This window comes from Chroicocephalus ridibundus, chromosome 21, assembly GCF_963924245.1.
Source record: "Chroicocephalus ridibundus chromosome 21, bChrRid1.1, whole genome shotgun sequence".
Taxonomy (NCBI): domain Eukaryota; kingdom Metazoa; phylum Chordata; class Aves; order Charadriiformes; family Laridae; genus Chroicocephalus; species Chroicocephalus ridibundus.
Genome location: NC_086304.1, coordinates 2,476,614 through 2,490,332, shown reverse-complemented (window position 1 = coordinate 2,490,332; position 13,719 = coordinate 2,476,614). Strand labels below are relative to the sequence as shown.

At 58.0% G+C, this 13,719-nt stretch overlaps 1 protein-coding gene across 4 annotated transcripts in view; it reads right to left on the bottom strand.

Moving 5' to 3' along the window:
* Positions 1 to 13,719, bottom strand: part of ZNF687 (zinc finger protein 687) — a 29,188-nt gene that overhangs the window by 2,542 nt on the left and 12,927 nt on the right. For all 4 annotated transcript variants that reach the window (XM_063357327.1, XM_063357328.1, XM_063357326.1 and 1 more), the window contains 7 exons: positions 5,205 to 7,471; positions 2,916 to 3,094; positions 2,199 to 2,375; positions 1,778 to 1,940; positions 1,213 to 1,509; positions 723 to 835; positions 245 to 386 (listed from right to left, as the gene is read on the bottom strand). In XM_063357327.1, coding sequence (XP_063213397.1) covers positions 245 to 386; positions 723 to 835; positions 1,213 to 1,509; positions 1,778 to 1,940; positions 2,199 to 2,375; positions 2,916 to 3,094; positions 5,205 to 7,451 — 3,318 coding nt within the window. In that variant the 5' untranslated portion in view covers positions 7,452 to 7,471. The remainder of the gene's footprint in view (positions 1 to 244; positions 387 to 722; positions 836 to 1,212; positions 1,510 to 1,777; positions 1,941 to 2,198; positions 2,376 to 2,915; positions 3,095 to 5,204; positions 7,472 to 13,719) is intronic.

Here is a 13,719-nt window from a genome sequence, read left to right as displayed (position 1 = left end):
GCCAAGTTCCGTCCCTGCCGTGCTGGCAGGGAGAGGCGGGAGCCAAGCAAGCTGCGCCCAGACGGGGCCCGCACCCACCCAGCAGGCGCTGGGCCTCCCAGAGGGAGGGAGCTGCTGGTCCCGGGCACTGCAGGACGTGCGGAGGCAGGGCCAGGGCTCAGGGCGATGCCTTCAACCCTGCCCAAAACCTCCGCAAGGCCCCAGCCCTTTGCGAGCCCCCCGAGAGACCAGAGACACCCCGTACCTGCGTGGTGCCGGTCCCTATCCGGGCGATAACGACCTCCTGGCTCTTGGTCTGGTCGGTCACCTTGATCCCGTGTCGCACCTGGATGTGTTTCTCCAGGATGAGCCGGCTGCTGAAGGTCCGTTTGCCCTCCGTGCAGTACCTGCAGGGCCGGGGCGGGGAGGCAGTGAAGGGATGCTCCGCAGCGAGGAGCCCAGCCCCAGGCCTGGCTCCCCCGGGAAAGCTTGGCTCTGGCATCCTGACCCCCAATTCTACCCACAAACGTGCTCACCCACATCCCTCTAGAGGGTATAAAACCCCAGGCTCCTTCCCGGTACCTCCTTCCCCTCCTATTTCCAGGCCACTTGTTCAATCCCCATCACACTCGAACCACCTGTAGCTTTATCCTCCCCGCAACAGCTTGACTGAGGAAAACCAAAGTCGCCCCTCTCAAACCAGACCCCTTTTCTCAGCCAAAGGCGGAAGGTGCTGTGGGTACCGGCAGGGATAGACGCGCTTGATCCCTTCGTGATTCACTCGCACGTGTCTCCGGAGGCTGGGAGCGGAGCAGAAGGAGCGCTCGCACAGGTGGCATGGGAACTTCTTCACCGACTGCAAGAAACAAAGAGGCGGGTGGGTACGGCATGGGGAGCCTCCGAGAGGCCGGAGAAGGGGACTCCCCGCTTGCCTGGGGAAGCCAGAGGTGGGAACTCGGTGCTGCCTCAGATTTCCTCTCCTTACCCATCCCACATTTGGATAACGAGTATCTGGTCTTTGCTGCTCATCAGAACAGGTAACGTCCCTGCTCCCCAAAACCTCAACCCCGACCGAGTTTGTGCTGGGGGAGAAGGAATGCCCAAACCACGGCAGAACACGCTCCCGGCCCAGCAAGAGCCCGGGTGTCCTGCTCTGCTGCTCTGTGCCACAAACATCCCCCCCCCAACATTCCCAAGGGCTTGGCAGAGCCGGAGCTGGAGCCTTCTCCTCACCTTGCCGTGGTCCTTCTTCATGTGGGAGACGTATTCGTCGCGCTCCGGGAACCAGGAGTGGCAAACGCCGCACGTCCACCCGCTGCCCTTCGACTTGTTGACCGTCTTGCGCTGGAAGCGGCTTCGCTTGGTCTTGCGCAGCTCCGGGGAGCTGGGGGGCTCGTCCTCCTCCGTGGAGGACGACGAATCCTCTGAGATCTTGGACACGGGGGTTTCAACAGGCTCCTGCTTCGGCGTGAGCAGGACGGTCGCCTTCTTTGCCAGGTCTTCCTTGGGCTTCTGGGGCTGATGAGTGTTCTGGAAAGCAAAGACAAGGTGTTGGCAGCTGTTTGGGGCCGGGATTTTCCGCCAGCACTGCGGCAGGCTGGAAGGAACGCCTGCCCACCCCCAGGCTCGTGTCCGCAGGCTTTGGGACAGGCAGTGCGGGGACAAGGGAACCAGATCTCAGGGCCTTGCTGCGTCAGTGAAGAACTGTCGGCCCTAATCCGGCCTCCTGTGCCCCCGGTGAAGGATAATTAGCAAATATTGATATCAACAGGTTGTGCACGGAGCGCCGCAGCGGTACCTTGAGGTGCTCCAGCATGGTGCGCTTCTGGGCGAAGAGCAGCGGGCAGTCCGGACACTTGAAGACACTGACCCGCTGGTTGAGCAGATGCTGGTCGAAGTGGGAGGAGAGCAGAGGCTTGTGCGTGAAGACCGTGTCGCACATCGCACACTTGTAAATCATTCTGTCGGAGGAAAAAACACCACCGTCGGCACAGCCCAGGTTGGGATCAAGAGGAACTTGGAAGAACCCCTTTGGCGAGAGGGAGGAGAGCAGCCCCGGGTGCAGCCTGACCCACGCCAAGGGACGGGGAAGCGAAAAGGAGACGGATGCAGCTGCCCACGCTGGTGCTGAGCTCTTCCCCCACCGTCCCGCCCGCTGAGGATGCTCCCAGTTCTCCCGGAGAGATCTGCTGGGACGCCAGCTCACGGGGAACACTTACTTGGACTGCTGGTTGCTGAAGCCGGGGTGCTGCGTGTAGACGTGCGCGTGGGCGCTGGGGGCCGACTTGAACGCCATGGGGCAGATGGGGCACTTGTGGAACACCTCGCAGTGGGAGGTCTGGATGTGGGACTTGATGGAGTTGACCCCTCCGAAGACCACAGCGCAGCTGGGACACCTGGAGAGCGGGAGGAAGGGGCAGGGGACAAACAGCACAGGGAGCTCAGCCGTGCCACAGAGACTGGGGCACACCGAGGGCTAACAACAAAGAGAAACTGGGGCATGAGGGCCCGCACCTGCTTCCCGCGACTTGGGAAGAGCCCCCGCCCCAACCGACACCAGGATCCAAAGCTGGGCTCTGGGAGGATCCCAGTTTGGAGTAACCCGTCCTGCCCATCGCTGGTGGATCCAGGGCCCAGGCAGCTCATCAGAAGGAGCAGAGCAAGGAGAGACTGCTGCCAGCCATGACTGAGGTGAAACAGTGGCCAGGAGGTCCCAGGAGGAGGAAAATTCCCCCAGGATCAAGGGGTGAGAACCAGAGAAGGGGTAAAGTGAGATGTTCACCCTCAGCCCTGCACCCAGCACCAGTGGGGAGAAGGAATGGGGATTCCTGCCCCACCTGCAAAATGGAAACCCGCCGCGGACTCGGGACTCTCCCCTTCAGTCCCGGTGTCCCCCTCAGGTCCCTCTGCCCCGAGCGCAGGCTGCGGAGCCTTACCTGTACCCGACTCTGCGGGAGAAGTGCAGACAGGCCTCCTTCAGGTGGCTCTCGAAGTTCGCCAGGAGGAAATTCCCTCCGCACTCGGGGCAGACGTGGGGAGGCCGGTTTTTGTGCATCCGCTGATGGGCGTTAAAGCTGCAGCGATTGGACATGATCATGGGACACGTTGTACAAACCTGAGGGGGGGTGGGGGGGGAGAAGAGCATCGAGAGGTTCAGCCTGGCAGGTACCACCTGTACAAAAGGGCTTTTAAGCCTCTTGCACAGACGGACTGGCAAACAACCTGCAACAGCCAAAGCAGCCCCAATCCACGTGCCGCCGGGGAAAGAGAAGTGCCGGGACTCTGCAGGGCATGTTTTAGGAGATAATCTGCTTGCACCAGCTTGCTGGGTAATTGTTGAGGGCGTTTCACACGCAGACAAGATGCCTTTTCCAGGCTTTTCATCACAGATGGGTCCCAGATGCAGCGCGTGCCAAGGGTTAGCCAGGGACCAGCCGCTCGGCGAGGGAGTTTTACCGGAGGGAGCGGGGGCGTAGTCAAACCAGCTGCCAAAACCGTTTCGAAACTATTTCTAACTCCACACCAGCGTATGGACACGGGGATGTCGAGGGGAGAAGCTGACAAGGACTTGGAAGAAATGGGCCGGAGCTTCCGACAGGAGCTGCTCTGAAAGATCCGATTACCGGAGCAAAGGTGGGGCAAGGAAGGCAAGGGGCAGCCCCCGGCCAGGTGCCAGGCACAGCAAGCTGTCCTCAGAGGGGCCGGTACCCAGACTGGGCTCCAAAGAGACACCCAAGGGCCATTTTGGCAGCAGGGCAACAGGAGGGAGTGAGGGATCGGAGAGGGAAGAGCAGCTAAAGACAGCCCGGGAGACGGAGCAGGGACAAGGGGCACGTCGGGAAGGGTGAGGGGATGAAAGGCGGCAGGTGAGGAAGAGGATTACGGAGGCTTATGGCTTCAGCCATCCCCATCCCTCGCTGTGCTGAGGAAAGCCTCTGGGTCTCTTTATTTTAAAGGAAAAAAACTTGTCCGTAGGCAGTGCTGGTTTAGGGAGGAGTCCGTCCGTCTGCCGGGTATGGGGATAAAGCCACTCTGGTTCAGGGAAGGCTGGTAACGGGTTTTGCCCTGCCAGCAACTGCTGGTTGAATTCCCAAGCTCAAGCACTCCTGGCAGACGGGCTCCCTCGGAGCTAGAAACACTACGCTGCCGCATTCGCAGGCAGCAGGTGCCTATGAGGAGATAAAGACCATTTCCCCAGGTTCTCCTGTCCCTGATCTCCTCCCCTTTGTGCCCTCCTGATGCTCCTGCTGCAGCCCCGCTGTGGACACCCCGTCTTCGGCGTGTCCCAAGCCCTCCATTGACACCAAGGCAACGAGAGGGGATGGGAGTAAGAAATCCTCCTGTTAAAGGAAAGCTCCTTGGGACAAACCACACATGCATGTGAATCTTGGCGCTCCTGGTGACCTTCAAACAGAAAGCAGCCCTGCTCCATAGCAGCAGGGCCGTAACATCTGCATCTGAACAGCATCCTGGCTACTGCAGCAGCTTCAAAGTAAACAGAGTTACCAGGAAACAGCAAATTCCTTCTATGCAAAGGAAGCCGAGGGGGTCAAACAAGGGGGCTGGATGTCTCAGGACAAAGGGAAAGGTGAAGACATGCCACAGGGAGGACAGGACTCCTCCGTGGACCCGTTTTCCCTCCTTGCCTTTTAAAGGTCATCCCTCGGCAGCGTTAATCCCGTGTGTTTGCTGGACGCTGCCTGCCCTAACAAACCAGGATGTGCCGGCAGCAGCAGGAAGCGCACGGGATCTCAAGGTTGGCTCTCAGAGAGGAGGGGGAAAAAACAAACAAAAAACCAACCAAACAACCAACCCCACGCACCCTGGTTTCTCCAGACTCCATTTGTGCTTCAAGCTGGCGAAAGAGGAAGCAGCGCCCAGGGCTCTAACATGGCTCCGTGGGGACGGCTACATCCCACAGCGGGTGCCGGCAGGCAGGGCACCGATGCTCGGGGACCCCCTCTTCCCTCCTGGCCGCACCCCGGCTCCCGCACCCACGGGGCAGCTTTACCACCAGCCGACATCAGCCTCCCTCCCCTCCACCCAGTGCCTCGTGGGCACGAGCCAAACTCTGGCTCAGGCGTTTTCCTTCCTGCAGGAGTTTTACATCGGGAGGAATCGGGCGTGCACAGGCAGGCGCTGCCTGGCTCACGTTTGGGGAGTCCTTCACTGCTGTCCCCAGGGACACTCACGTCCAACTCCCACTGTCCCTCCCACCTACATACCGTGCTGCTGGTGGTCCCCGTGGTCACTGCCTGCTGGAAATGCGCGGCCAGCCCGGCTTTGTCTTTGCATTGCTCTTTGCACTCCAGGCACCTGAAGCAGCTGTAGTTGGTCTGCTCCGAGCTGTTGCTCAGAGGCAGGATGGGGAGGTCCTGAGCCCCGTTGGCTGCGGCCAAGGTGTCCTGAGCCACACCAGTCACTTTGCTAGCGGGGAAGGAAGTCACCGAGACCAGGGGAGTGATGTCCGGCTGCCCGATCATTTGATCCAAAGCGATCGGCCTCATGACCAAATGGGAGCACTGCATCACCAGGCCTTTGTCCTTGTGCTCCCGGGCGTGCAGGAGCAAACTGCACTTGTTGAAGAAGACGAGGCGTTTGGTGCAGTGGTTGCAGGTCACCTCGATGCGCATGCTGCGCCGGTCGTAGTGGCGAGCCAAGCTCTTTTCCAGGGCGAAGGAGTCCCCGCACTCCAGGCAGCGGTAACCGAAGGGAGGCAGGGCGAGGCTCGCGTCGGCCGGAGGATTCAGGTTGGGTTTGTACGTTGGCAAAAGGTTTTTACTGTTGAGGATCTTGTTAAAGGCTTCCACGAGGCTGGACTGGCTCCTGGAAATGACCGTGCCCGCGATGGTGGGGGACGGCTTCTGCGGCTGCACCATCACAACTGTGGTGCCGTTGACTTTCTGGTTGGCCGTGGTGGTGATGGTGGTGGTCTGCGTCACGGTGCTGATGTTGGTCCTGGTGTCGGCTTTGGGCAGGGTCTGTGGCACCAGGTTGATGATGTTCTTGGCCACGGCTTTACCCGTCTTTGCCGGCAGCACCACAGATTTTTGCTGAGCCACGCTGGCAGCGATCAGCATGGCGCTGCTGGCATTCTGGATGGTGGAGACGGGCAGGACCGTCCCTTTGAGCTTGGTGCCGTTGCCAAGCTGCACACTGACGATTTTGGGGCCCTCAATGGTTTTCAAGGGACTGGAGAGCTCCATTTTCTCCTTGGCCACCTCCAGCGCGATCCCTTCCTCTTTTTCTGCTGATGCCGAGAAGCCGGCACCCTCAAGAGAGGTCTCCTGGGAGCTCTGCTCAGCTGGCCCCTTGGTGGAGCCCGGCTCCGAGTCTGATGAGACTCTGGTCACTGTCCGGGTGATGCTGCCACAAGAGGTTTTGATGGTTTTAATCCGCACCTTCAGGGGCCGCGAGGAATTGGAAGAAGGGGAATCATTGTTGTTGTCTTCTTCCTCCTCCTCTTCCTCAGCGCTGGACATACTCTGCGGACTTCCCATTGACTTCTCCAGAATTTCTTGCTCTTCCTTGAGGGTGATGTTGTCCAGCTGTTTTGGAGAACTGGGGAGTCTGGGGCTTTGTACCACCGGGGAGGAAGGCTTGAAGAACGGCTCCCGGGGGCTGGCGGGCGAGCGTTTCACTTCAGGAAGGTTGCTGGTGCTGCTGTCCAGGTTTGGATCAGAACCGGGCCAGGACGTGATGGGAGAATCATCCGTGGAGTAGCGAACGGTGACTGATTTCAGGTGATCCAAGGGACTGTCACCCAAGGCTACAGCCAAACCCTTCGGGCTGGCTTCGCGGCCCACCTCCTCCGAGTCAGACTCCTCTTTTTTGATGCAGGGGATGGTCGGAGGGGACCCATTTGCACCCCCTGCCTGGCTTGTTTCGAAGGACTGCGGGAAAGTCGGGGGCAGGTTCTCCGTGCTCTCTCCCATGGGCTCCTTGCAGTCCAGCGACGGGGTGGGAGACGGGGAGAGGGAGGGCACGGCCAGGGATTTCTCTTTCGGCTTACACTCCCGGGGTCTGTCAATCAGGTTGGCAGCGTTGTCTTCATTGGGATCGGGGCTAAAATGGGAGAAGATATCCAGGGGTTTGGGGCCTTTTTCCTTCACCCAGCACTCCCCGTTGGAGGATGCCACAGCTTCCACAGACCTGGAGGTGGGCGACCTGGGCATCTCGGTGGCCCCAAAGCCATTCTGCAGCAAGCGAGGCCCAATGACGTGTCCATCTTTGCTGCGCCCATCCAGGGCATCGAGCTGCTCGGGGCAGACGGTGTTTTTCACGATCACGCTGACAGCAGTGATGTCCGTGTGGGGGAGGACATGGTCAGGGGGTCCCGGCTCCCCGGGGACTTGCTTGATGTGAGCGTCAGCTTCCTCATGGCCAGAATGGATGGCCTCGTTGGTGTCGATGTCAGGAATATCGAAAGCTGCCAGAAGGTCATCGAAATCCGGAGTTTTCATGTCACCCATGGCGGGGAATATGGCAGAGTCTGCAACAGAGCAAGGAGAGAAGCATTAGCACCGTGACCCAGGCAGGCGGATGAAGCCGTCAGAGCCACGTAGCAGAGACTCGGATGGGAACTTGCTTCTCCCGAGCCCCACGCTAAGCACGAAATCCCCGTGCCGCATTCCCTTTGAACCCCAGCCTCGCACCCCTCGGGCAAACCATAACGCTTCTCAGCCTTTTTCACTTCGTTTGTTTGCTTATCATTTTTTGATCTCCAGCCAGGGCAGAAGAAGGTTCAGAAGAATCCCAGGGCCTTGGGAGAGATGCTCGAGACCACGGGATGCAGCCTGGCCAAGGACAGCACTGCCCCAAGGCCGGAGCAATTCCCCACGTATGTACAAGCTGAGGGCAACAGCTCCGCGGCAGAGGATCGGCGGGTTGCAATGAATCACCAGCCAGACACGAATCAGGACGAGAGCTGCAGAAAGAACGAAGGCCTCGCAAGGGGAACACCCCGTCGGGGGCACCCGATATGACGCGGGAACCGTCCTTCCCCCCCCGGCAGCAGCAAGGCCAGGCCCAAGGCCAGGCCCACGAGGACACGGCTCACAAGGAAGGCATCCAGACGGTAACAAGAAGAGTCAGGTGAGAGACCTCGAACACGTGGGCTGTGGAGCAACGGATGAAGAAACGTGGGAGGCTGAGGGGAGACATGGCAAAAGGTTTCAAAACATGGCTGTGGCGGAGACAAAGGGAATAATGTTCCTCCTGTCGCTGCCGGCTGGGTAAGAAATCCCAGGATTAAGCTGCAGCCAGGGGATGTGGCTTAGGCGGGAGGAAAGACTCTGATTTATAAGGATAACCAAGCAAAAGATCCCACTAGGCAGGAGGACGGGGGACATCCCACGTGTTGGAGAGCAGCTGGACGCGTGTCTGCCCAGGGGAAGTGGATCCGCCGGGAGGGGATGGGGGGGTCTCAGGGACAGTATCGGGGTGCGCTGCCCTTGGGTTTTCTGCTCTGTGAAGGGTGGATGGCTACTCCTAACGTCAGTCAGCAAAAGTGAAAGAAGAAAGAAGAGAAACCTTTATCTCGGAGGCTGTGAGGGGTCAATGCAAACACCCTGCCGCGCCGCGGAGAGCCAGCCCTGGCAGTCACCTCTTCCCCCAGCTGCCGCAGATCAAGCCAAGGCCACTGGAGCCCTCGCTGCCCGCCTGCCTTCGCCCTGCCCTGGCCCTGCCTCCCGCTGCAGCAATCTGCTCCTCCGTCAGCACAGCTTACGCGCCAGGGACATGGCCGCAGCTGACGGCCCGGCCCAGCCGCTCCAAGGAGACTCACAGCCTGTCCGGCTGTCCCTGCTGGGGGGTGGCAATGGCAGCGGGAAGGACAGGCAGCAAAGCTGCTCCAACGGCCACGGCAAAATCCACCGGCAGCAGACCAGACCCTGCGGGACGGGAAAGGACAATGTACATGGTGGGTAAATCTGCTTTTTGCAGAAGGGAGGGATTCCCTGACAGGAAGCTCAGTTTAAAACCCACCAACGCTGATGGAGAAGTTTAGCCTGCGTGGCCGGCAGTTGGGGGACCAAAAGCCTCCACAACCCAGTGCTGGAAGCCCTCGGCCTTGCCACGATTTATGCCAGAAACAAGTCACGGCTCTGAAACCTGCCAAACCACCAGCAGGAAGAAAACCTGCAGCATTTGTCTCCACAGATTAACCCGAGCATCCTCCCGGTGGTGGCACATCGCAGGCACCTTCATCTGTCTCATCGTTGGGACGCAGCATCCATCCCTTTGTCCTACCGGCTGCTGCAGTGGGGAGTGGTTCAGAGTCCCCGCAAACAGGCTGCTGCGACGTGAATTATTTTAATAATCTCCTCAAGTCCTGTCCGCCTATTTGTGAGGAGTGGGATGGATGGATGGACGGATGGACGGATTCTTAGCGCTGGCCAAACTGGCAGCAGAGCTAATGAAGCTGGTTTCCATCTCTCCTATCAGATCAGGGATGAACACAGACTAGTTTTCTCCTTGTGCAGGAGCAGCGTCTCTTCTCAGACACGTCCCTGTATGACCCTCGGGCTTTGGAGACCACAACAACCCTCGCCCCTGTGCAACCCGGAGCAGCCGGTTCAGAGTTTCGGCGCTTCATCTCGCCTCGACACGATGCTCCAGCTTCCCACTGGTCACAGAAAGGCTTTTGCTGACGGCTGCAGCCTGGCAGCATGCAGCATCCCGGGGAGAGGGCACCACATCACGGGCCAGGAATGCGTTCCTCGCACGCTGGTGCTGCTCAGGGGAAGGGTCGCGTCCTCAGAAGAGCTCCTCTGAGCCTCCATGGCGGTCCCCATTTTGGAGACCCTGTGGTGTGCACAGAGGCCAGACAGACTCCCATGGCAAAGAGCTCCGTCCCGCAGCGTTCATCCTTTCCCAAACTGGAGGTGGATGGAGGAAACGAGCAGAGCTGGTGCCCATCCCCTCCATGGCAGCATCTGGGAAGGAGCAGCAGCTCCCACCCGAGCTGGGTTTCCTCAGAGGCGAGCGGCAGCGATCACAGCTCCACTCCGCTTGTGCCCAAAGCAAAAACTACCTACTACCTTGTGCAGCTGGAAGCCTCTCGACCAGCCTTCACCCTCTCCTATGCGAGTACCTGGTGACAGAACAGTGCTGGAGGCCAAACAGAGTACAGAAACAGCCTTGCCACTGCTCTCACACGTGGTTTGGTCTTTTTTTTGTACCTGGCAAACCCCCTTGTACGCCCAATTCAGCTATTCTCAGGCTTAGCCGGGCTGCAAAGACTCTGGTGGTTTTCCCGACAGACAGCTTAGTAAGGAGGCTTAGTCTAGCTTTATTTTTAACTCTCACCATAGGTCACCCCAAGGGGATCTCCGCCGGGTGCAGCACGGGGTCTGTGGGCCACCAATGAATCCGCTGCTCCAGAACGACGCTGACATTTAAAATGCAAGTGGGTGCCTTTCTACCAGCATTGCTCCTGCCGATACCAGCATTGCTTCTGCCAACCCCCAGATCCCGTCACAGCACTGTGGGGGAAGAAGTTAACACGGCAAGTGCTCGCTGGCTCTTAAATCTCCACTAAAGCCGAAGGGGAAGATGGGACAGAAAAGGCAGGTCTGTAGGGCAGGAGTAATATTTCTAGCCTGCAAAAGCACAAAGGATTCGACATCGGAAAAAGCCACTGGAAGGCAAGAAAAGGACGACCTCGGCGGAAGGCATCCATGCCACGAAATGGAAAACCACCGCGGTGAACGGCAGAGCCACCTTCTAGCCAGGGATGTTCCCGTGAGAGCAGAGCAGTCTCCCCCAGGGACGCCGAGGAAGCTACGGCACAGGCCTCACCAGCCAGGCGGCGGAGGGGATTCTGCTAGCAACAATTTTGTGTGTGAGGTTGAAATACACAGGAATGAGGTCTCAAAGAGCACAAGTCGGATTGTGCTTCTTTACCTCTCTATAAACGCATGAGGTTTTTAACCAAACGTCCTATTCCACTTTGGGATGAAGTCACAATGCGCCTGCGTTTCGGGGGACAGAGACTGTCCTTACAGGAGGGCTGATAATCTAGATCCCAAAAAAAGAAATTAGCCTTTGCTGCTGGTTACCGCGATTGCCTGCGTGTGCCTCCCAGACCCTGCCCTGCCCGGTCTGTGCCGATAAACGTCTCCTTCCAGCACCGGCTTTGGGGAAGCAGACTCATTTCTGGGAGATTTCAACAAGTTCACCCCGCTTTCTAAAGCCAGTTTTCACCACGTGCTCCTCCAGGCAATGCAGAATTTCAGCCGCGACCTCAGTGGAGGGAAGGCATCGGTGAGAGGACCAGAAGGAAAAGCACCAGGCTTTAAAATACTGCGGCAGGGGGAGATACCGAACGCTACGCTCCTCTCCCAGCGCTGCCATCTGGTTCTTCAGCACAGGATCTCTGCGTGAGAACGGCATGACACAAGGACATTTGTTTTTCAAATGACTTTTCTAATCACCGTTTAGCAGGATACAAATATTTACAGTAAAGTGGAGAAAAACAGGTTGCTACGCTGGAAAAGATTCCCAAGAAGAAAAAAGGAGAAGCGAGGGAAATTCTCCTCCATCCTGCACGGAGGGAAATAGTGCCAGCTCTATCCCCAAAGTGGGTTCGGGTCGGCAGGCTGAGTGGAGCCTGAAGGGATGACAATGGATCCGTCTTCAGGCTCGACACTGCTTTTCCCCGTGACAGGGGATGGCTCACAAGCAACGCAGAGGAGCCAGCCTTGCTGCACCCCCAGCAAGGCATAAATCCCCCACCATACCTCCCCAAGCAAAACCAGACCAGGCTGAAAACGCAAAGCTGCCAAGAAGAGCTTCTCTCCTGGACAGGACGCACGCCAGGAAGCTGGTGAACCTCCGTGGGGATGCTGGTGCGGAGCAGAGCCCGGAGCCGCTGGCAGAGGCAGGACTGTGCGCCGCAGCCAGCTCTGGCACAAAGAGGTCGCTCCCATCTCCGAAGCGCTGGTTTGCGTCACCACCGGCTCCTCTCGCCATTGATTAAGGGAAACGGAGCGCTCTCGTGTGCTAAGACCACAAAGGACCAGCCCAGAGCTCGGCCTGGCTTATTGCTTCTATTTGTGCTCAAGATCTGCTCTGCCGTAAACCCTTAATTCATTTTTATCAGGCTCTCCGACAGGGAGAGGAAAGAATGAACCCACAGGACCTGGTTTCTCTGGGCTCACAGATGGGTTTTAAATATACCCCACTCATCCTTAAGTGTTTCCTTCGATTTTTCCATCCCAGCCCCTCACTAAAAAGTTTCTGGCCTTTCTTGCCTTTAAACACCCTGGCTCTGTCTTGGCCAACCATGCCCTCCTTTTAGCATCCCTGCTTTTAAAAGCAAAACTGATTACGGATCCTCTGTCTCTTTTTTAAAAGCTCACAGCTTTAAGGCAGGAATGAAGTCATTTACGAACCGTTCATCGCTTCCGCGCTCTCAGAGATGCTCTTCAACTGCTGGCTTCCCACGAAAGGGAGGCTCCTCCTCGCAGGAGCCCCTGCGCAGGGCTGATTACACGAGGATTTCTCCTTGTTTGGCGTTAACAGGAAGGTCTCCGCCCCAGAAGGGGTTTTTTTTTGTTGTTCTTAGAAATCCTAAGATCCTAATCTTAGAAGCCCCGAGATCCCCCAATTAAGCCCCTTCTGTTAGAAGAGGGTCGTGGTCTTGAGTCAGTAACTCCTATCAAGAAGAGCCAGCAGAGACAGGCAGAGCCCAGCTCCGCCTCCAACTCTACCAGGCCGACATGGGGAGTTATTCTGGTAGCTCAAAACACAACTATTTTCTTAGGCAAAAGAATTATTTTTCTTAGGCAAAACAAAGCCAAAGAGGGGGGAAGGGAAGGTATTTTTAACCTTACTGGCTAATCTTGCCGCACAGAAAAATAAAGAGTTTACAAACAAGCACCGGCTTCACGTGGGGAAACAGCTCTCTGATGGGGACAACGGTGTCCCAGCGTGCGCTAGCCCTCCGCACGCAGGCTGCCTTCAGAAGCACGGGCAGGACCCGTCCACGCTTGTGCGGCTCAGAGCCGGTCCGATCATCCATCAGCACGGTGGCCACCGGTCCCCTGGCTTCACGGCACGGGGGAGAGAAAGAGTCAAATCTTTTCCATTTGTGGAAAAGATCCTCACATCCTCTCTGGATTTGATGGGGAAGAGCTGCGGACAAGAAGGTTGCCAAACTTGTTTGCCAGCCTGCCCTGAACATCGCAGCCCCGGCTCTAAATTAAGAGGCCAGGAGCCTCCACATGTGAAAGTCCCCGCTCTGTGATCCTGCCTACTACCAAAAACACATCAAAGCACGCGGGGCACAGGATCACCCCGACAAACACCCCACGGAGATGGTTGCCCTGACGGAAAACACAAGGCCGTGCACCTCTGTGCAGCGGACAGAGCAGGGCTACACCTCGCAGCCGGCACTGCCGGCCACCCCACTGGGAGACGGCACACGGCGATCGAGACACGTGCCACTCGGGAGCGGGATACATCCCGGGACCAGCAAGGAGGCCGAGCTGGGTAATCCAAAGCCCTGGTGTGAGAAGAAAGTTGGCAAAGGCTGCCAAGTCCGAAACCACAGAGTTACTAGTGTCCCCTTTCCACCCCAAAGATCCCCTTTCTAACCCAACCGTGCTGCCGATAAAACCACCCCATGCCTGCGAGCCGTAGCCTTTCAGTAGGTGACTCCTAAGGTCAGGAATGCCAGACGTCACTTCTCTATAAGTGTCCCCAAGGTTACACGGGGTTTTGAACTGAAATCATCAA